The sequence below is a fragment of the Capsaspora owczarzaki genome, assembly GCF_000151315.2.
Source record: "Capsaspora owczarzaki ATCC 30864 unplaced genomic scaffold supercont2.1, whole genome shotgun sequence".
NCBI classification, from domain to species: Eukaryota; class Filasterea; order Ministeriida; family Capsasporidae; genus Capsaspora; species Capsaspora owczarzaki.
This window is the reverse complement of record NW_011887292.1, coordinates 740,225-759,637: the sequence shown is the minus strand read 5'-3', so window position 1 is coordinate 759,637 and position 19,413 is coordinate 740,225. Positions and strand designations below refer to the sequence as shown.

Genomic DNA, 19,413 nt, shown 5'->3' with positions numbered 1-19,413 from the left:
CAAAACCTGAGGAACATTATTCGTGTCACAACGCATTGGGTCGCGTTTGATAAGAGAGTGGACTGCGCATCAGGTTGCGCCCAGGGGTCAGGGCTTGGTTTTGAGTGTAGCGTGATTGCAGCTTGAACTGATCAGGAGAGGCAAATTGGCTGGCGGAAGCAGTCAAATCAGCAGGGCTGCCTGGCGATGAAAGCACGCGAGAGGTGACGAGCGGCGAGCTAGCCGGCGACGTGCCAGGCCGTTGCGGGGTGCGCGGGGGTTGACGGAGATTGCGATTGGCTTGAGGCGCGTTGATCACCAACATGACGGCAATGGCAAGAACAGCAAACGCTCCAAGCAGAGCTGCGTAATAGAGGTAGGTCGAGAGCGCAGACGCCTCAACTTGCGTGTCCGTCCGCTCCACGATTGGGGCAGCCGCTGCCCTGGGCGCGTCCATCCGCTTTGAAATGTATCGGGGCGAGGGCTTTTCAGGCGTTGGGTCGGAAGCGTCAGGCTGGCTTTGTTGCTGTTGCTGTTGCTGTTGTTGTTGCTGTTGCTGTTGCGAACCGCTGCAGTCGACGTGAATCACGGCGCGCTGACCGGTGAGCAAGCTCGAAACCATGACATCCACCACAGCGTCCGACTGGCGCAGGCATCGGATTTCCAATGGCGCATTGCCGTCGCTGTTGACGACAAGCGGCGAGGTCAGGACTGCGGCAACTTGCGAGTTATCAGACATGGTTCGCAGCTGATGAACGTGCGCACCTGCGCCATAGATGATCAGGCTGGATGATGCCGAGACATTTGCAGCAATTGTCAGACTCGCGTCGGCGACGATGGGCCGCACGCTCGAAGCAAGCGCCACGACGAACGACGGAATGAATGAAATGTCCACCGCTGCTTCCACGTCCGCTTTGCTGGCTGCACCAGAGCCTGAGGGGACGCGCACAATCAGCTTGACGAACTTGTGGTCGATGGCGGAGGTCGAAGGGGCCAGGGGGTGCAGCTCACACGAAGTAGCACCCGTCTGAGGATCAAATGCGTCGTTCGCCGTAAACCAGCTCGAGGATTGCGTGTCCAGGCTGCATTTGAACTGGACGTTGCGCACAAACGCGGGTGCTGTCTCAGACGACGAGCAGTCCTGCAGATGGCTAAACTGCGAGCCGGAAGCGTCCTGGAAGGTCACAGGGATGCGGTACACGGACTCGCCATGCGCGAGCGGCGCGTTGGTAATCCACGTGTGCTGGCTGGGGTCAATCACGACGGTTGCAACAGGCTTGACAGAGATGCGGGCGACCTCGGTGTCGCCATCAGTAATCACGGCGAGGCCATGCGCTTTGGCAGTCGCGCGAGCGCCATGGACCTCGACCTCCGCAAGGTGCTTGGACGCAAACGAGCTGGGTCGGCCCGCGCGAGGGCTGACGCCAGATCGCGCGACAGTGCGCAGACAAACGTTCGAGCCCGGGAACATGGTCAGCTCGAAGTGGTTGCCAGATCGAATGCGAATAAAGTCGGCGATGGCAGGCTGGCGGGCAAGGTGGACGTGCAAAATGGTGTCGCCCTCCCCGACAGCCGTGACATGGAATGCAAGTTGTTCTCCGTAAAAACCAGGAGGGTTGTTGAGGGGCATGGTCGCGACACGCACTGCATCAAAGCGGTTGAGCGCCAGTTCGACCTCGGTGCCTGCAGTGGTGTTGAAGCGCTCACCGGCCTCGTTGTACAGCTCCAGCAGGAAGCCGGCAGTGTCTCCGACCGGCAAGCGCAGGCGCACGCCGCCGCCATTTCCTTCAGCGTCGACCAATCCGGCGTTCTTGTTCGGCGCTGGAACAACGGCAATTCCGACAACGGGGCCCACCTCGACGTGAACAACATCAGACTGGATGAGTCCATTGTCGTCCGAGGTGACAAGAATGTCCACAATACCACCAATACGCGAGGTGGTAATCACACCCCGCTCAGAGACGGTGATGGGCTCGCGCGTGGTCGAGACGGCACCAGTGCAGCGGGCAATGATGGTGTAGCGCAGAGGCACTCGACCATCCTTGTTGGTGACAACCGTGAAGCGGGACTCGAATGGCAGGAGCAGGCGCTGCGGGGAGAGGATGACCAGGCGTTCGACGGTTTCGAGCTGGATGGAATCCGAGTAGCGCAGCACGCCGCCAGGAGCAATCGACTCGAGGTCGTGCTGGACTTCAACGCGCACGACAGAGCGGCCTGGTGCTCCTGCACGCACGCGGACTGAAAAATCGGAATCGTGGACATGCTCGCCTGCGGCCTGATAGACGGAGCGCAGACTCAGCACGGAAGGACTGCTGTTAGACCAGGCAAATCGCAGGTTGGACGAAGCAAACGTGAATGGCGTGTCGCCCGTCGTCGGGCCGTGGTAGCCCACTGAGGTCTGGACCGGTGGTGCCACGCTGCCGGTCGCGGTTGGCACACCACCAATCGTCGATGCCGCCGCCGCAGCAGCAGCAGCAGCAGCAGCATCTTGTGTGTGAACGGATGCCGAACCAGCCTCAGAAGTCAGCGGAGTGACGTTGGTCTTGCCAACGACCTGCATGGTCATTTCAGTGCCCTCGAGAATGCGCACGGCAGGGACGCTCAGACGGACTCCGGAGAGCAACGTCACAATCACAGACGCAGTGTCCTGAGTATGGACGATACGCTCGCCAGTCAGCACATTGTAGCCCAGTACCTGAGCGACAACTGTCGAGCGACCAAGCTCGGCGGCAGTCACAATGCCGGTCGCGCCAGTCACGCTGGCCACGGTTGCATTGTCGATCGTAAACATGGTTGCGACTCGGCCGGTCGGTCCGCCAAACTTTTCAAGCTGCCATGACGCTCCGGGGACGAGAATAATCTCCTTGGGTCGGAGCTCGAGTCGTGGGAAGACCTGGATGGACACGGGCGAGCTCTCGACGACGACGTTGAAGCCGGACGGGTGCTGCTGTTCAGTGTGGAATGTGAGAATGCTGACACCCAGCGCGACGCCAGTGACAACAAAGTCTTGGCTGAGGAAAATCTGGCGAAGGTGGGCGGCGGAAGAAGACGTCCGCGCGGCGGCGGCAGCAGCAGCAGCAGCAGCAGCAGATGATGAAGAGGCCGAGGTAGTGGGTGGCAGGTCATCGTCGGTACCGTCGCTGTTGCTGGCTCCGGTGGCGGATGAGGCAAGATAATCACTTGACGCAGGACGAGAGGCGGCCAGCGGCAATGCTTGGATTTGAATAAAGTCCGTGCTTGTGTGGTGTCGCAGCTGCATCAACGAGTATTGACGCGCATCAAACACGCGACCAGCATTGTCCAAAACCTGCACCCTGGCAATAACGCTACGGCCCAACTGAACCTTGTCGATCACTTGGACTTCAATCATGTGCACATCGGACACGGCCACTGTCGCGGTTGCTGCAACCGAGCCTTCGAGACACTCGTCGACAACCGTGAGGGAAATGATGCCGACATGCCGAGCGCGCACAGACACTGTCGAATTGCGGCGAACGTAGGTCGTGGTGGCCACGGTAGTGTCGTTGGACGTGGAACGAAGATGGCCCGAGCCGCTCAGCACGTCCAACGAGAGCACGTTGTTCGGGTGGTTGAACATGGCAGCCGTGTCGGTCGCAAGACGCACATTGGCAACGACAATCAAGTCAATCTGCTGCACAAGCGGGGCCGAGCGAGCGTTGGGCAAGCTGACGTGACGACCGTGCGAGTCGTGCACTTCGGGGTAGTAGCCGTTGACGGCGACCTGAATGCGCACAGTTCCCTCGCCAATGCCCAAGAGCAGATAACGCTCCGTCCGTCCTCGGGTGGCTCGCAGCCACCAACGATGCTGCTCGGCGGCGGTCGCGTGACGCGCGTCGTTGGCGTCCGGAATGGACAGGCCCATCGAGGCAAGCTCGGCGTCCACATCGAAGGAGGCCAAAGACGAGTCCGACACAGACCAGTCAATGTCGGCCGACGAAAAGTTGGTAAAGGTGCGGTTTTGGGCGTCGAGCACCACCAACGAGAATGTCAGTTGGCGGTCGTTGCGCACGTGGTACAGTGATGCGCGCAGCGCGAGGTTGTATGACGAAGGGCAGGAGGCAACAAAGTTGGGGTTTGGCGCGACAGCTGGCTGGACGTGAATGGTGTGCGGATGCTGGCAGGCAAAGCGAGTCGTGGTGGTCGACGTGGCGGGATACGGGTGGTTGGACGTCGGCTCGTTGCTCACAGCAATCTGCAGCGTGTACTCGCCAGGCTCGAGGCAGGTGACGCGATATGCACGTAGACGCTGGTACGGAGTTGGTGCCTGCAAGACAATGTCCACGGCGGCAGAGTCGGCCACGCTGGCCACTCCTGCTTCGCGATCGAGCGCGCTGAGCTGCTGGCGGTAAGCCGACGGCTCGCTAATCCAAGGCAGCGGACCTCCGTCGTAGAACACAACAGCGCTGGAGCCGATCGACACGATAGGAAGCGGCACGGGCTCGTTCGGGTGGGCAGGGTGCACCACCGTCAACGGATTGTAGGCAGCGAGAACCGTCTGGGCCGAAAACTCCAAGCCGTCAACAGAGTAGGTGGCCGTCAAGGTCGCATAGCCTTCTCGGAGCGCAACAAGGCGCACGGCGAGGCAAGCTGAAAGCGCTGCGGCGGGGAGCGCGTCGGCAATCTGAGGCTCGCCCGAGCTCATCAAGCGGAAGACCTCCTTGTCCGAGACATGAAGGGTGATGGCGAGTCCCGAGCAGTTATGGAAGGCAACTTTCTCGTGTTGCTCGTTGCTGGCGCTTCCGGCGAGACCGTAGACCGCGAGAGGGACGGAGAGGGTGTTTGACACTTCGGCCTCGACCAGTGAGGGCAAAAAGTCCATCGACTGAGGCAGCAGCACGTGAATGTGCGATGAACCGTAGTGCAAAAGATTGCGACGATCCGCAGCAACGATTTCGCCCACTCCAAGAGAATGGGCAAGTGCCACTCCAAACGCATTGACCGATGCGATTGCCGGAGCAGATGCACGCCATGCGTACTCGCCGCTGCCTCCCGTTGCCTGTGAGCAAAAGCAAAAAAAAAAAAGTCACAAAGCCAGACAAGAGTTAGGTGGAAGGAGAAGGAAACGCATCGCGGAACAATGATGCAACCAGGCTCGCTTTACCGTTAGTCCATATCGGTGTTGAACAACGCCATCATAGGGAAGATAGACGTTCTGGGGGTGAACTCGGATGGGTGCAAAAATGTCGATCGAGTGCATTGCGGTCAAGGGAACTGGCAGAGAGTACGAGTCGCCTGTCAAAGGATCCTGCAAGTCGTCGTGTAGGTTTAAAGGAGGGGGGGGGGGACGACGAACGGTCAATATGCGCTGGTTGCAAAAGGTCATGAAGCAACTCTGCCAACCGAACTTACCGAAATGACAGCAAGCATGCCCAAAGCAGCAGTCGTGCCAACGCGCACCGTCCGCACGTGAAAGTACGAGTTGTTGGCAGATCCGTGCAGAATTTGAAGGTATCCCTTGTCCAAGGTGACGTCGAGTTGCATATTCTGAGGCGTCAAAGAAAAATGTGAGCAACGAGACCAAGAAGAAACCCGTCGCCAGGTCGCTCAGTTCGACACTCAACAAAGACAAAGCGTATAAATATACCTCGGACATCAGCAGGGCATGCCAGTCAGCGTCGACAATGGTCACGGTGATGATGTACTCGCGATCAATCTCGAGCGTCCAGTTCGGTTCGTCTCCAACATATTGCAAATCCTCGGGCGCAACATGAACGGGGTGGATGTCAAAGACGAGAGCGCTGGGGTCGACCACGTACAGGGAAGCTTTGGCGGCGTTTTCAGACATGTTCTTGTCCGAAACGATGACATCAACAATACCGACGCTGTTTGCACGAACAAGACCAGCGTTGTCCATGACGCTCGCAATCTTTCCGTCACTGGTGGTCCACTCGTACGCCGGTGCAGGCAAGGCAATCTCGCGCACGCCAGAGCCGTCGTCGTGGAAGCGCTCCATGCGGTATCGCAAGTAGGTCAGTGGGGCCAAGAAAACGCCCGATTCCGGAATGAGGCGGAATGGCTCGATGATGAAGAGCTTGACGGCGGACGGTGGGACGTGCTGGTTTGTCCAAAACAAAGACAAAGTGAATGGTACAAGAACACGATGCGACAAAGCAGTCGTCGTCTCCAAGAAATCAAAAGACCGAATACCTCAAAGCTAGGTTCGATAATGCGAGCACTGAGGAGCGCCGTGCCGGTGTGGCGACCACGCAGCAAGACGGAGCTTCCAAGATAGCCCTGAACGAAAAAAAAAACACCAAGCAATCGCAGTGAGAAAGCTGTGCTTGTTTGCAAAAAAAAAAAAAAAAAAAAAAAGGCAGCAACGCTTTTTTGCTCACCTTCGACTCCATCTCAAGAATGGCTTCGGACGCTTTGAAAGACGAATCGCGGAAGGGAACAGTCTGCAGAACGTCGGTGCCAGTGTGTCCGGCGGAGGTGTCAGGATCGGGTAGAATGCTCCATTCGAATCGCAGACCCTCAAGGCTGCTGAAGATGTTGCCTGTTGGGATTGTGATGGAGTTATCGAAGTGATCAGTGCACGACGGGAAAAAAAGCAAAAAAAGACATCCAAGCACACAAAACAAAAGAAAGCAGGCAGCACCTTCGCTGTCGAATGCTTGCACGACAAACACCTCTTCGTCGCCGCGATGGAGAACGCGCGTCGTGGTGAGAATGTCAATGTTCTTAATCTCGTCGACAAAGACATCGCAGCGAAGCTGTAACTTGGCGACTTCAGTACACACAATAATTCAAAACAAAAAAAAAAAAACATCTCAACCAGTTACGTGAGTAAATCCCAAAAGCCATACTGTTCGGCACTGATTCCAAAAAATGCGCTTCGCGACATACCTGCGTCCTCGGCAGTGATCACCGTGGATGCACGAACGCCAGGAACGTTAAACCGCGGAATGACGAGAGCGGAATTTGTGCAGCGTTTGCCGCTCGCTGAGCCTCCCGCAGCTGCGTTCCGGCGCGAGCTCAACCAGCGAGCACGGCCATCGCTCGCAGATGCATCTTGGTGCGCGGCGGGCGCAGACACACCATCGTCAGCAGCGTTCGCAGCATTGTCGTCGCTGCTCGATGTCGCAAACAGGCGCTTCTCGTCGTCGTTTCCGCACAGCTGCTGCGGGTCCTGCGCAGACACAACCACCACTGGCTCTGCAATCGCAACATGCGGCGACGTGGACGACCTGTGAAGGAGAGGCGCAGTCCGTGTGTTTTGAAAAAGTGAGATCTCGCGCCAAAAAAGCCAAAGCCAAGAACCAAAGACAAAGCCAAAGCCAGCGCTCACCATGTGTAACAGCCGTTCAGCGATTCGAGGCTGAACGAGACAACCGACGCCGCAGAAGAGCCAGGAGACGCAGCATCGGACGACCCGCCCGCGCTCGGTGGAGATGGAGCAGGAGCGCGTGGAAGCAGAATCTGAATGGCGTTCAACTGATGATCGCCACCCGGTGCGGACGCAGCTGATGACGATGAAGACGACGATGATGATGACGATGATGATGATGATGATGATGACGATGATGATGAAGCAGCGGCGGCGGCGGCAGCAGCAGCAGCGCTCTTTCGAATCGCAGCAGCTGGAGCAGCATTCGAAGACACCGCGTCGACCCAAACCGCACTGCAGCTCACGGCGACCACAACAAGCAGCGCCGTCGCAACCGCCCCGAATGGGGATGAGCGGCGCTTGGTCATTGGACTCGCTACCCGGAAAACAAAAAAGATGCTGAGAGAAGAAAAAAAGTTACTGAGAAAAAAAAAGAAAGAAACTGAGAAAAAGCAAAAAAGGACTGAAACTGTCAAGTACACGTATTGCTAGAGAGAACCCTCCTATAACGGGACAAAAAATGGAGACCACCCTGCATCTAGCTCTCTTCATATTCTTGTTCAGTATTATTAATATAGACGATGTGGAAAATCGACAAACAATTACAATTTTCATGGAGAGGTGATGGTCGCAGATCGGTGCGCACGGCGGGCCTGCAAGCTCTGCGAAATGGCGCTCATTTTGATCTTGGACTGCGCAACCACACCAGTGCTATCGACAGAGGAGTGGCTGGAAGCACCTCGCTCGGAAGGTGGTGCGCTAACGGCAGAAAGGGCGTTTGAGAGTCCAGCAATGGCTGCCTCGGCATCTGCGGAAATGGCAAAGTTGTTTTTGAGCAAGTCTCGCTCCTGTTGCTGCTGCTGATAATGCTGCTGCTGCTGCTGCAAGTGCACATGCTGCTGAAGGGCGTCGTGCATGGAATGCCAGTACTCTACCTCGCGCTGAGCTGCATTGCCCAGTTGTTGCGTGGCTTGCAGAGCTGCTGCGTGCTGAGCCGCCTGGCTGGCAAGCGTGTCTGCGTGCGACTGCTGAGACTGCTCCAGCTGCGCCTGCAAGGACTGAATCTGCCGCGCTTGATCGGCCAGCGCAGACTCTTGCCGTGCTGCGTGCTCTTGAACCACGCTCAGCGCATCCAGCCGTGTTTGGCCGCGCTCTTGCTCGAGGTGCGTTTGTTGCTCGAGCACGGCATGCATGCGTTGCACTGCCTGGACTCGAGCGCCCTCGCTTGCCGAGCATGCAGCCTCCTGCGTGGCAACTGACTGGGCAAGCTGTAGGTTGGAGGCAAGGGCCGCTTCGAGCTGGCGCACCACATCGGCACGCAGCGCACCTTCTTCCGCAAGCAGGCGGAGAGCCTTCGAGTGATCGTTCGACACGGCGACGACCTTCTGTGTAATCTGGTTGCCTCGAACCGACTCGGCATGGAGGCTCTCTTGCAGCCCAAGTTGCTCGACTCGGGAAGCAGAAAGCTCGGCATTGGTCGCCTGCTGCTGCTGCTGTGCCGAGCTCAGCTGGGTCTCGACGAGGCGCAAGCGCGCCTGCAAATCCTCCACTCGGGCCTGAGCTTCTGCGACGCGCAGAGCGGCCTGCGCCGCCTCCTTTTCGCGGTAGCTGGCTGCCTGCCCTGCCTCGAGCAACTGCTGTCCAATCGACTCGCGCTCAATCCGACCAAGCTGCATCGACTCTTCGGCTTTGGCTTGTGCGGTGCGTAGCTCTTCGCATTGCGACCTGAGAACGGACACTTCGGTTGTGGATTGATCGAGCTGGCGCAGACACTGCGAGCAGGCATCTGCAAGTGTGGCAATCCACAACGGCGGCGACTCCTTCATGCCGGTGCCAGAGTGCGGCGGGAAGGCAGATGCCAGACCAGACGCCATGGCGATGGACTGGCGAAGCAGCGGATGGGAGGCAAACGAAGAGAAAATGCTGCGCAGTCCAGCTTCAATCTGCTGGCGGGCAAGGCCTGCTTGGTGACTCGCCTCGGCTGCGGCGCGGGCCTCTGCCTCGCGAATGCGGACGGGCTGCGACGCCATCTCAGCCTTGAGCGCTTCCTCGCTGCTGCGCATCCGTTCGTTTGCTCGATCGAGTTCGGACTTGATGCGAGCTACTTCCTGTGTTGCGGAACTCACGTGCTGCTGCATGCGCAAGGAAAAGTTTGCTTCGGCCGACACGCTGCTCGAACGGAGCGCTTCCACCTGAGCGACCAGTTGTTTACGATCATCGGCGTGTCGCGTGGTGGCAAGGGTTGCTTGGGCTGCAGCCTCCTTCAGGTCATTGATCAAGCGCGCATTTGTCTGGGCCAGTTGCTGATTCAGTGTGTTGATTTGCTGCTGGAATTGCACAGTGGCGCGAGCCAGCTCGGCCTCGCGTGAAGAAGCAACTTGGCGAACGTTGTCCAGTTCGCGCTCCAATGCGCGAAGCCGATCTTGCAACGCAGTCCGCTCTCGCTCGGCTAGAACAAGTTGCATTTCGAGCTGGTTTCGCGTGTCGAGTTGCTGTGGCGCGGACACGGCGGCAGGTGCAGCTGGAGTGCTGGTAGGTAGGGTGATCGAAGGCGCCATCGGCGTTTGCTTCTTTGCTTGGACTTGTAGCTGCTGTTGATGAGCTAGTTTCGACTCGTGGAGCGCAAGCTGGTTTTGCAACTCTTGAGCGTGCTGCTCTTGTGCTTGCAGCTGGAGTTGCTGTTGATGAGCGAATTTCGACTCGTGAAGCGCAAGCTGATACTGCAAGTCTTGAGCGTGCTGCTCTTTTGTTTGCATCTTGAACGCGTGATTTTGCAAGTCGATCTGAAGCTGCTGCACTTGCTGGTCTTTGAGTTGCAACTTGGAGAGAGTCTCGACGTGAAGTTGCTGCAGCTGCTGCTCCTTGGCTTGCAGCAGAGCGGAGCAGTTTGTCAGTTCCGCCTGGAGTTGTTGCAGTTGCTGGGCATTGGAGCGAAGCTGCTCTTGCAGTTGCAAAAGCTGTTGATTCTTCTCCTCGAGCAGGTGCGCTTGGATCTGAGCTTGCTCCTGGCTGTGCTGAGCTTGTTGCCGAGCGCTGAGCTCCAGAGCCTGAATCTGCTGCACGTGTGCCTCCATTTGACGCGAATTATCAAGGAGGGCGTGTGTTTCGTCAGACGACTGTTGCTGCTGCTGCTGCTGCTGCTGTTGTTGTTGTTGTTGCTGCTGCTGCTGCTGCTTGGCTTGCTGTTCTTGCTGCTGCTGCTTGGCTTGCTGTTCTTGACGGTGCGCCGCCTGGGCAGCAAGCGCACGCTGGTTGGACTCGGTTAGCGCCAGTGTCAACGAAGAAACGGACGCTTCCAGCAGTTTGATCTGGCCGACGAGCTCGACCCGCTCTCTGCTCAACAGATCAATGTCCTGCCGCGCTTCGGCTAACTCGCGAATGGCAAGCTCGCCTTCAGACAGGTGACCAGCAGTTGCTTCCGTCGTGCTACGATGGGCAATGTCAACTTGAACCCCCCTTGCACGAGCAACCTTGGGCGGGTCGGAAGCAACGCTCAAGGCATGCGTGGTTTCAATGGCACTATGAGCAAGAACGGCCAGAGCTGGCGCCGGTTCAGAAGGAGGTCTCGCATCAGCGGTCGAAATGGTTGACATCTCCACAGATACAAGTCGCCGAGAGAAAGGAGCAGGCATGAGAGCGACAGTGGCGTTGGAGTTGGTTGCAGCGGAGATTGCGGTGGTCGAAGCGGAATTCGACAGAGCACTCACGGGCTGTGGCAGCAAATAGCTTTGTGTGCCTTTGTCACGTACATCTCGAGTCAAACCGGCTAGAGCGACTTGGTTTGACGGCAAGGAGTGGGGAATGGTCGTAGGCACGGGAGAAACGAGCGGATGCACTTGATTGGGAATAGACTCCAGCGTGGCCGGACGAGCGGGCACCTCGTGCATAGGCACAGGGATAGGAGCTGAAGCGGCTGTTGCGGAGGTCAGCGCTGATACCGAGAGTGCAACAGCGCGTCCAACAAGAAGGGGTTGCTGCTGCTGCTGCTGCTGTTGTTGTTGCTGCTGGAAAAAAGAAGCAAGCTGCTGTCGCAGCGCAGCCACCTCGCGCAGCGCGCCGTCCACACGTGAATCGCTGGCGCGCTTTTCACGTTGTAAAGATGCAACAAATGTGCTTGTTGATGCTATCTCTTGCTGCTTTGCCAGCAGATCTGAAGCCAGTTGGCTCGATTGGCGACGGGTTGCGGCAAGCGCCTCTCGCAGCTGTTGCTGTTGCTGTTGCTGGTGCTGTTGCTGCTGCTGGTCAATCATGCCACCCACAGCCAACGGGGAACTCGACAACGCAGACGGCAATGGTACCGGAGAGGAGAGCGGCTTGGATTCGCTGGCGAGCTGTTGCGTTGGCGCAACGGGGGCAGGAGTAGGAGCGCTGCTCACAGAAGCCGGAAGCGGCAACGGCGGCGGGATTGACTGTTGTTGAATCAGAGACAGGTTCAACACAACCTCGCGCCCAGGTGGAGGCGGTGCAGAGCTTAACGACTCGGGTACAGCGGCAAGCAGTTGGGCAATACGGTCGCGGCTGTGCGCAAGCTCGGCATCACCAGCCAGCTTGGTCTGAAGCAAAGCCGCATGCTCGAGTGTCAACTCATTCAAATCGCGCTGTAATTCCGCTTGTTGCAACTCGAGAGTACGGATGCGTGCCTTCTCTGCGTCAGCTTGCGCCGACAAGGCGACAATCCGATCCTCCGCAACTTGAAGCATGTTGGTCGCATCAGAGCACATGGTTCGAAGTGTTTGCATTTCGATCGAGTTTGCAGTCGTTGCGGTCGGTGGAATGCCGGTCGTTGCAGTCTCGGACGCGGCCAAAGGCAGCGCATGAGCGACAAAGACGGACGACCGCACAACGTTCGTGCCAATCGTGCGACCGGAAACCATCGGGGCTGCGACGGTTGCAACTGGAGAGACGAACAGAAGAGTCGTAGTTGGCTCTGTCGATTCCGTCTGCGCAAAGCTATCAGACAATGCAGGAGATGCACGCACGATTGAAACACCTGACAACGCCACAGGTCTTGCAATCGGTGTGGGAAGCAGCGCTTGAACTGACTTGTCCGCTCTGGGTGGCTGGCTTGTTTGAACGCCGGAATCAGAGCCACTGACTGCAGTAGATGCATGCACGATCGAAATGCCCGACAACGCCACAGGTTTTGCAATCGCTGTGAAAGGCTGCGCTTGAATTGACTTGTCCGCTTGGGGTGTCAAGCCAGCGGCTTGAGTCGTGCGATTAGTGACAGCGCGAGGCGGATTCGAAAAGCTACGAATAGCAGATCGTCCAAGTGGAGCAGGTGGGCTGCTGCTGCTGCGCTGTTCGAGCTCTTGGAGCTGTTGTCGCAAGCGAAGGTGTTCTGCTCCCTGGCGCTCGGCCATTCGTGTCTGTTGATCCAGGTCGTGGAGGTGGGAGGCAATCTGCTGGTCTTTTTGCGCCAGCAACTCTTGATGTGTGCGTGACTCTTGGGTGAGTTGCCGTTGGCGCTGCTGATCTTGCAAGTGCTGCTGTTGATAGACTTGCTCATTCTGCTCAAGCGCTGACAGCTGCGAGGCCAAATTACGCTTTTCGAGCTCGAGAGCGGCCTGTGCTTCCGTCGCGCGCTGCAGCTCACACTCTGTTTGCCCCAATGCTTCACTAGCGGACTGGTGTTGCTGTTGGGTGCGTTGAAGATCGCTTTTAAGATTCACGATTAGAGCATCGTTGACAGACGCCTGAGTTGCTGCAGCTTGTAACTGCTCTGTGAGCCTGGTCAGCTTGAGTTGTGCATCGTCCAGCTCTGCTCGGAAAGCTTCTTCCGCGCGAGCATCCGTCGCAGGGGCTGCCGCCGCGCTCGGGACACCAGAGGCAGCAGCAATGTTTGGAGAGGACACAGACGTTGTGACAGGAATTAGATTCGGCAGCGAGGCTGTTTGCTGTTGCAGGGCTTGGGGATGCTGAACCGCTCCGACTGCTGGACGAGGGCCCGACGATGCATCCGGAGCTTCATCCGGCGGTGACACCATCTCGAACTCGTCCATCACAAACAAGCCACTTTGTACGCCCCACCGGGCTGGGCTGTCGTGCAACGAAGAAGAGATGGTTACGGAGGACGGGACGCGTCGTTCTCCCGGCGCGGTTTCGCTTGTTGATGACGACGGAGCCGAGGTCGACGCCACACTCGTGGAAGAAGCGGAACTAAGAGTCATGACGGCGGGGGTGAGAGCAGCGTTTGACACTGAGCTCGGAGGAGACACAGCAGAACCGTTCAGAGCGGGAGACGGAACCTCGGATTCCGGCCATCTAGGACTCGACGACACAACAGGAAGCAGGACTTCCTGGCCACGCTGCAGCTCGGCATTCGAACGTTTCAAGGCGATTATTTCAGCATCGCGTTCCTCAACCTGAGTCGTTAGCTGAGTCACCGCAGCTTGAGAAGATGCCGCGGCGTGCTTCAATCGGGACACTTGTAGGCTTTCGGCAATGGACGCTCGATCCATATCGAGAGCTGTCAAAGTGGACTGGACTGAAACCGCGTGCGCGGCTGGTGGTCGGGCAGAGAACCCGCGAATGGAGCTTCGCACAAGAGCGGGGGTCTGCACTCGGTGCGCGATTTCCATGCTCGCTGGTATGACTGCTACCTGTATTCGTGAACGAGCGAGGGAAACCTGCCGCGGGGGTCGTGATGGTCGTTCAACTGGTGGAGATGCTTGCGAAACATGCGAAAGCTGGGAAATCGACAACCCGCCGGAAGCGGGTGGTGCATTTGCAGAGATGCCAGACACGCTGGAAAGCACCAACCGCCGTTGCTGCTGTGCGGGCAATGTCGGACGCAACGGCAACTGCTGGGCCGCACTGGATGATGATGATGGAGACACAACGCTATCCGTGTGGCAATTGCTCACAACAAGCCGCTTGGCGACGGCCACTCGCTTGGCCATGTCGGACTGATTTGCAACTCGCAACTGCTCTTCGAGGGTGTACAAGCGTGCGATGGTGGCAGAGCGCTCCTCTGTCCATGCCTGCGCTCTTGCAGACTGCAGGGAAGCGGTTGCAACACTCGCTTCAGACTGCTGCAACGATTCGAGTCGATTCAAGGACTGCTGCGATTCAAGTCGATTCGAAAGTGACAAAGCTTGCAAGGGCTGAGCAAACTGCACGTTCGTCATTTGTGAAGCGTAGCCGGCAGTGACATCCGAATCGGCATTGAAGACGGCCACCGTCTGGTAGTCCAAGACGGGTGCAACTGTCGGTGGTCCAGCATCATCGGAAACATTGACAAAAGATGCCGCTGCTGTTGGTTGCTGATCGGTAATGTCAAACTCTTCTTCGGGGGACCGTGCCTTGAGCGGAGCAGAGTAGGTACTGCGCGGGCCTTGGGAAACCGGAACAGACGGAGTGACGGGAAGAACAAAGGCCGTCGCTTGCTGGCGCAGCAAATGTGCAGGCGTTGAAGGAGCAGAGTCTTGCAGAGCAAGAGGCTGAAGCGACCATTTGGGGACCAACTGGTCGTTGACGGCCGTTGCCGAAGGGGTCACTGCGAACGCAGCCAACTTTCGCTCGAGTTGAGCGTTGGATGCGGCAAGCAACGACCGCTCCCGCTCAGATTGCTCGAACTGGGCCTGCAACTGCTTGAGCGCCTCCTGTTGAAGCTGCAGCTCTTCGCTCATCGAAGCCGAGCGCTGCCGTTCTTCAAAGACTGCCTTCTTGAACTCAAATAGGTATTGGTTGACTTCTTCGACATCCGCAGCAGTACTTCCCGATGTTGCAGGTGTTGTTGAAGAACCAGCGTCACTTTGACCGATGGATTGACCGGTGGGCGCTTGCCGATACGCGACGTCAAACTCCCCTTTGCTCGCAATGCCAATCGCAGACTCGTCCGCTTGAATGGCTGCAAGACTAGCGTCGATGGCGCCAAATACGCTGTGAGATTCAGGAATGACGGCGACGTTGGTTCGGGAGAGAAGCTTGAGATGTGCGTACGCCTGCCGCAACGAGACTTCCAAGTCGACGTGCTGTCGCCGAAACCGCTCGAGCTTTGTCCGATACACTGCCTGCACGGCCAGACACACGGTCGTTTCAAACTGTGCAATGTACAATCGGTCAATCATGTCCAGCAGCAGGGTATTGTATGCCGCTCGAACTTCACGAACTTGGCCAGCGTTGGAGTCTTCCTCAACGCCATTCCATCCATGCTCGTCAAGCGATCCAGCCCGGGACAAGCGGCGAAAGGAGGATGCGGACCGACCCTTGCCTTGACTGTCGCCTCGGCGCAAACCCAAATCCACAAACGCGTCGGGAGATGGCGGTTGCTGCGAGAGTTCGGGATTTTCTTCCTGCCAGAGACGCTGCTGCAGCTCGGCCTTCTGTTTGAGCAAGGCGGCGCGCTCGGTCTCAAAGTACTTGCAAGCGCGCTCGTACCGATCTTGACAGCGCTCGAGCGTGAGAATGAGGAGCTGATTGTTGAAGCAAAACGCGGTGAGCATCAAGTTGTCGAGTTAGTTGTACATTCAACATGCGAGAGACACACCAACTCCTCATCCTACCTTCTCGTTCAATGCAAGGGGAAACACGGACTGGTCGTTGACAGTGTCATAGAGAATCGCGTCTGGTTGCTGGCTGGCTCGCAACTGGGCGATCGCAGCGTCCTCTGTCGCGTCGTCGTCACCGCCTTCCTCCGCCTGGCTGCTGTTCCATTGAGCAGTATGACGCACGAGTGACTTGTTGGGCTGGGTCTTTGTCATCAATGAGGATGGCAACGTCCCCGTGGCTTGGCTGGATGATGTGCTTGAAACCGGCCGCCCAATCATTCGGCGCAGCGCATCCAGGGCTTCGGGACTGATGAGCCTGTACCGCTCGTCTGTCTGCAGCAGTTGGCTCGACTGATGCGTTGCCATGAGCATCTGCGCAGTGGACGCGACGATCTGGTTGATGAGCGCGGACGACTCGACGAGGGCGGCGGCTGGTTTGAATCGTGCAGCAGCAAACGGTGGGCGATGATGACTCGTTCCGCCGCCGTTGTCATCACTGCCATCACCGGCATCATGATGGTGGCGTTCGTCGTCGTCGTCGTGGCTGTATGTGTGCTCTTGCACTGCTGCTGGGTGGCGGACGACGACTCCCGCCATGCCCCCCAAAAAAAAAAACGACAGCTCCTCTGCTGAGAGACTTTGCTTGTTGTGAATGGACTGAACGTGTCTCAGCATTCTCAGAATTCCCGAGCTTGACGATGCAATACTTGACATCCCGACTTTGAGGATTGCTGAACAACTTGAACGAAACGTTCATTTCGTCCGAAATCCCGACTTGCTGTTGCCGACACTGCACCTTGAATTATTTTTGTTTTGCTCTGTGGAACTCGAATTTCAGTACATTGACATCGTATCGAAGGAAGAGCTACTCTCCCTTTGACCATCCGATCGATGCCACCATCGTCGTCAACAAAGGCGAAATCGGCGAACGCTGTCAGCGGCAACGACACCGGCAAGGCCAGCTCCAGCTCCAGCAACTCCAGCAACTCCAGCAACCACGCGAGTTCATCAAACGCTGCATCTGCTCACAATAGTCGGAAGAGCGGTGGTCTGAATGCTGGCAGTGGTGCTCCTCCACGAGCGAGCGTCATCCACCCAGCGCGCGGCGGACTGGCGCACGAGCTGTTCCGACTCCTCGATCGGGGCATTCTCGGACTCGTCTTGCTGCTGTTGTTTTGCCTTTCATTCGAGCTGCTCCTGCCCAACTCGCTCCCTGCACAGTAAGCGTCGTGCGACTTTGATTTGCGGTGCATGTCGCCCGCTCCGATTTGTCGTCTGGCCACCCCTTTCGCCTTGTTCGCCGCACGCCCGCAGCCGATTCGTACTGGCGCGTTGAATCCTGTCCCGAACATGGATGAGCGGAGGGGGGAGACGGGGGAGATTTGCTGCTGTGTCGTATTTTATGGTGTGCGCGTCAGTAATCGTTATGACAATCTGACAATGAATTTGACAGGATGCTCCTCAACCCTCCAACGCCGCTCAGCGACAGCTGTACGGGCAAGCTCGACCAGTACAATGCCCTCGGATCGCTCTGTGGATTCCACAACCCTGTAGATCTCGGTATGTCGTCCATCTATGGTCGTGGTTGCCACCAGCCACGCGATAGATCTAAATCTCAAAACGAAGAAGAAAAAAAAAAAAGTCGTGTAAAGTTTCACGCCCTCCACTGAATCATTCAATGCAAAGGCTGCAATCTCATCGTATTGCACACTTGGTTTGTCGACTGTATATTTCAACTGATTTATGATACCAGAGGCAATCCGACTTGCCAACAACAAGACGCTGCTGCTTGCCATCCGCCACGAACATCCGTACTTTGATGGGAGAACAAGTACTGACGCCGAAGAGTATGGCCTCCAGGCGTATGTGGATGGATACTCTCAGCTGCTATGGCCGACGCCTTCATCTCAGACTCAATTGAGGTTTGTATTTTCACTGACGGGATTGTGCGTGCACAGCTTTGACCGATCATTTCTAACACGCCGCTTTTGGATCCACCTCGCAGTGATTTCCTGCTCGGTGTGCCAGGGTGTGCTTCTCCTCCAGTCGGAGCAGAGTTTCGACCACTTTCGCTGGGCGTACAAGTCTTGCCCGCCACATCTTTTGCTCGACGACACGGCCCTTTCATCGCCGAGCAACATCGCGGATCAGTCACAACCGTTGTCGTTGTCAACCAGGCCACGGCTCGCTCGGCCATTGAAGTGTTTGAGCTGATTGGCGGATGGGATGGCTCTGCAGACAACGTTGGACAATCGGATGCGCTCGGAGGAGCCCACCAAGCCCCGCTGAGCGCGAGCGTCGAAGAATCGTCGTTGCGTTGGATGGGATGCGTCCCAGTGTATCGGCAAATGAATGCTGGAGATGTCGACATTCTCGATGCGGTCACGGCTGGACGGCGAAACAGCGGAGGCCCTGCAGTGGTTGTGTCGGGAAACGACCAAGGCCCGCCCAGCACGATGGCCACGCTCATGGGACGGATAACGGGTGCATGGCTCGGTCTCTCTTCGGGCCATTTGCGCATCTGGTCTGCGCCTGCACCGTTTGCTGCCAGCGACAACGTGACCACCGCTGATGACATTCAGCCGTTGCACGCATCGCGTTCGGCGTTTGATGCGGCTGTCGCACAGGCGCGATGGAGGCATGTTTATCTCGGCGAGCCGGTGCCCCGTGTCCCAGCTGGGATCATGGTGGCCGCCGGTCGACTCGTGTTTGGCAACTACCACCAGCTTTGTCGCGTTGACTTGCCGCAAATCATGCCCAACTCTCTCCTTCAGCAAGCCGATTGGCCGCCAACCGAGCCCGTGCACACGAGCGATCTCAAATGCGTCGCAGTGTCGGAGCAGAGCGCCGTGGAAGTTCAGCTCATCTCGCATTTCGGCGGCTCGGCGGTTCTCGTTGTCAGCCGCTCCAACACGCTCGCGAGTACCCTCAAGGCCGCATTGTGCGCCCTAGGGCGAGATCCTTGCGACATGCCATGGCAGCTTCATGTCGTTCATCTTCCAACCATGCAAAGTGAGTGGGTGCGAGTGCTAGCTACGTGGGGGGTGGTGGTTTCTGACTGTGATGCTTGGAACATTTTTTGCAGGCTTTCCGCTATTGAAGTTTGACGGAACCTCCCTCGGGTATGCCACGTCTGTCTCCTACTCTGATGGCTTCATGTACTTTGGGACGCAATATGGCGAACGTGTTGGCGTTGTACGATTAAGCCCCAGCCATGACAAACTGTTGCGCAAGCTTGCGCGAACCGATTAGTTTATTGTTGAGTTTGATCTCGGTCGATTTTTTTTTCTGATTGTCCCATACAATCCAAACAACACGGAATTAATACAACAAACTTCGGGTGTGCGTTGTTTTCGTCTCATTGTTGTGTGGACAACGTTGATTCCATCAGAGTACGGCGCGGTGCACAAAAGCGGAAATTTGCCTTTGCGCAATTTGCTGCTACCCCATAATTACTGTATCGACTTTGAGAAACGCACTGTACTCGGCCAAGCCTTGCATAGGGCTACTGCACGCCTCGGCAACGGTGCCACTGCTCTCGCCTCGCCAGGATTCCAGCAGCACACCAGACCGGAAAGCATAGCATTTTGCTGT

The 19,413-nt window shown here is 57.3% G+C and overlaps 3 protein-coding genes across 3 annotated transcripts; 1 reads left to right on the top strand and 2 right to left on the bottom strand.

The window, feature by feature from the left end:
- Positions 1 to 25: 25 nt before the first annotated feature.
- Positions 26 to 7,291, bottom strand: CAOG_00221 (hypothetical protein; the record flags this gene model as incomplete). Its single annotated transcript, XM_004365035.2, has 9 exons — positions 26 to 4,996; positions 5,102 to 5,245; positions 5,350 to 5,484; positions 5,585 to 6,055; positions 6,148 to 6,234; positions 6,336 to 6,496; positions 6,599 to 6,727; positions 6,847 to 7,155; positions 7,261 to 7,291. The coding sequence occupies 9 exons, from the start codon at positions 7,289 to 7,291 to the stop codon at positions 26 to 28; spliced, it is 6,438 nt and encodes a 2,145-aa protein (XP_004365092.1).
- Positions 7,292 to 7,870: 579 nt separating this feature from the next.
- CAOG_00220 (hypothetical protein) lies at positions 7,871 to 16,416 on the bottom strand (the record flags this gene model as incomplete). The annotated part of the gene is made up of 3 exons (XM_004365034.2): positions 7,871 to 11,328; positions 11,392 to 15,744; positions 15,835 to 16,416. 3 exons carry the CDS (start codon positions 16,414 to 16,416, stop codon positions 7,939 to 7,941), a joined length of 8,325 nt encoding a protein of 2,774 aa, XP_004365091.2. The 3' UTR covers positions 7,871 to 7,938.
- Positions 16,417 to 16,696: 280 nt separating this feature from the next.
- Positions 16,697 to 19,165, top strand: CAOG_00219 (hypothetical protein). The gene is made up of 5 exons (XM_004365033.2): positions 16,697 to 17,039; positions 17,273 to 17,379; positions 17,573 to 17,741; positions 17,825 to 18,831; positions 18,905 to 19,165. The coding sequence occupies exons 1-5, from the start codon at positions 16,711 to 16,713 to the stop codon at positions 19,069 to 19,071; spliced, it is 1,779 nt and encodes a 592-aa protein (XP_004365090.1). The 5' UTR covers positions 16,697 to 16,710; the 3' UTR covers positions 19,072 to 19,165.
- Positions 19,166 to 19,413: the final 248 nt, after the last annotated feature.

Excerpts from the sequence above, each read along its gene's own strand:
- CAOG_00219 (XM_004365033.2), top strand. The coding sequence starts at position 16,711 with ATGCCACCATCGTCGTCAACAAAGGCGAAATCGGCGAACGCTGTCAGC. Across the intron at positions 17,040-17,272 it reads CCCAACTCGCTCCCTGCACA|GATGCTCCTCAACCCTCCAA; the intron begins GTAAGCGTCGTG and ends TGAATTTGACAG. Across the intron at positions 18,832-18,904 it reads TCATCTTCCAACCATGCAAA|GCTTTCCGCTATTGAAGTTT; the intron begins GTGAGTGGGTGC and ends CATTTTTTGCAG.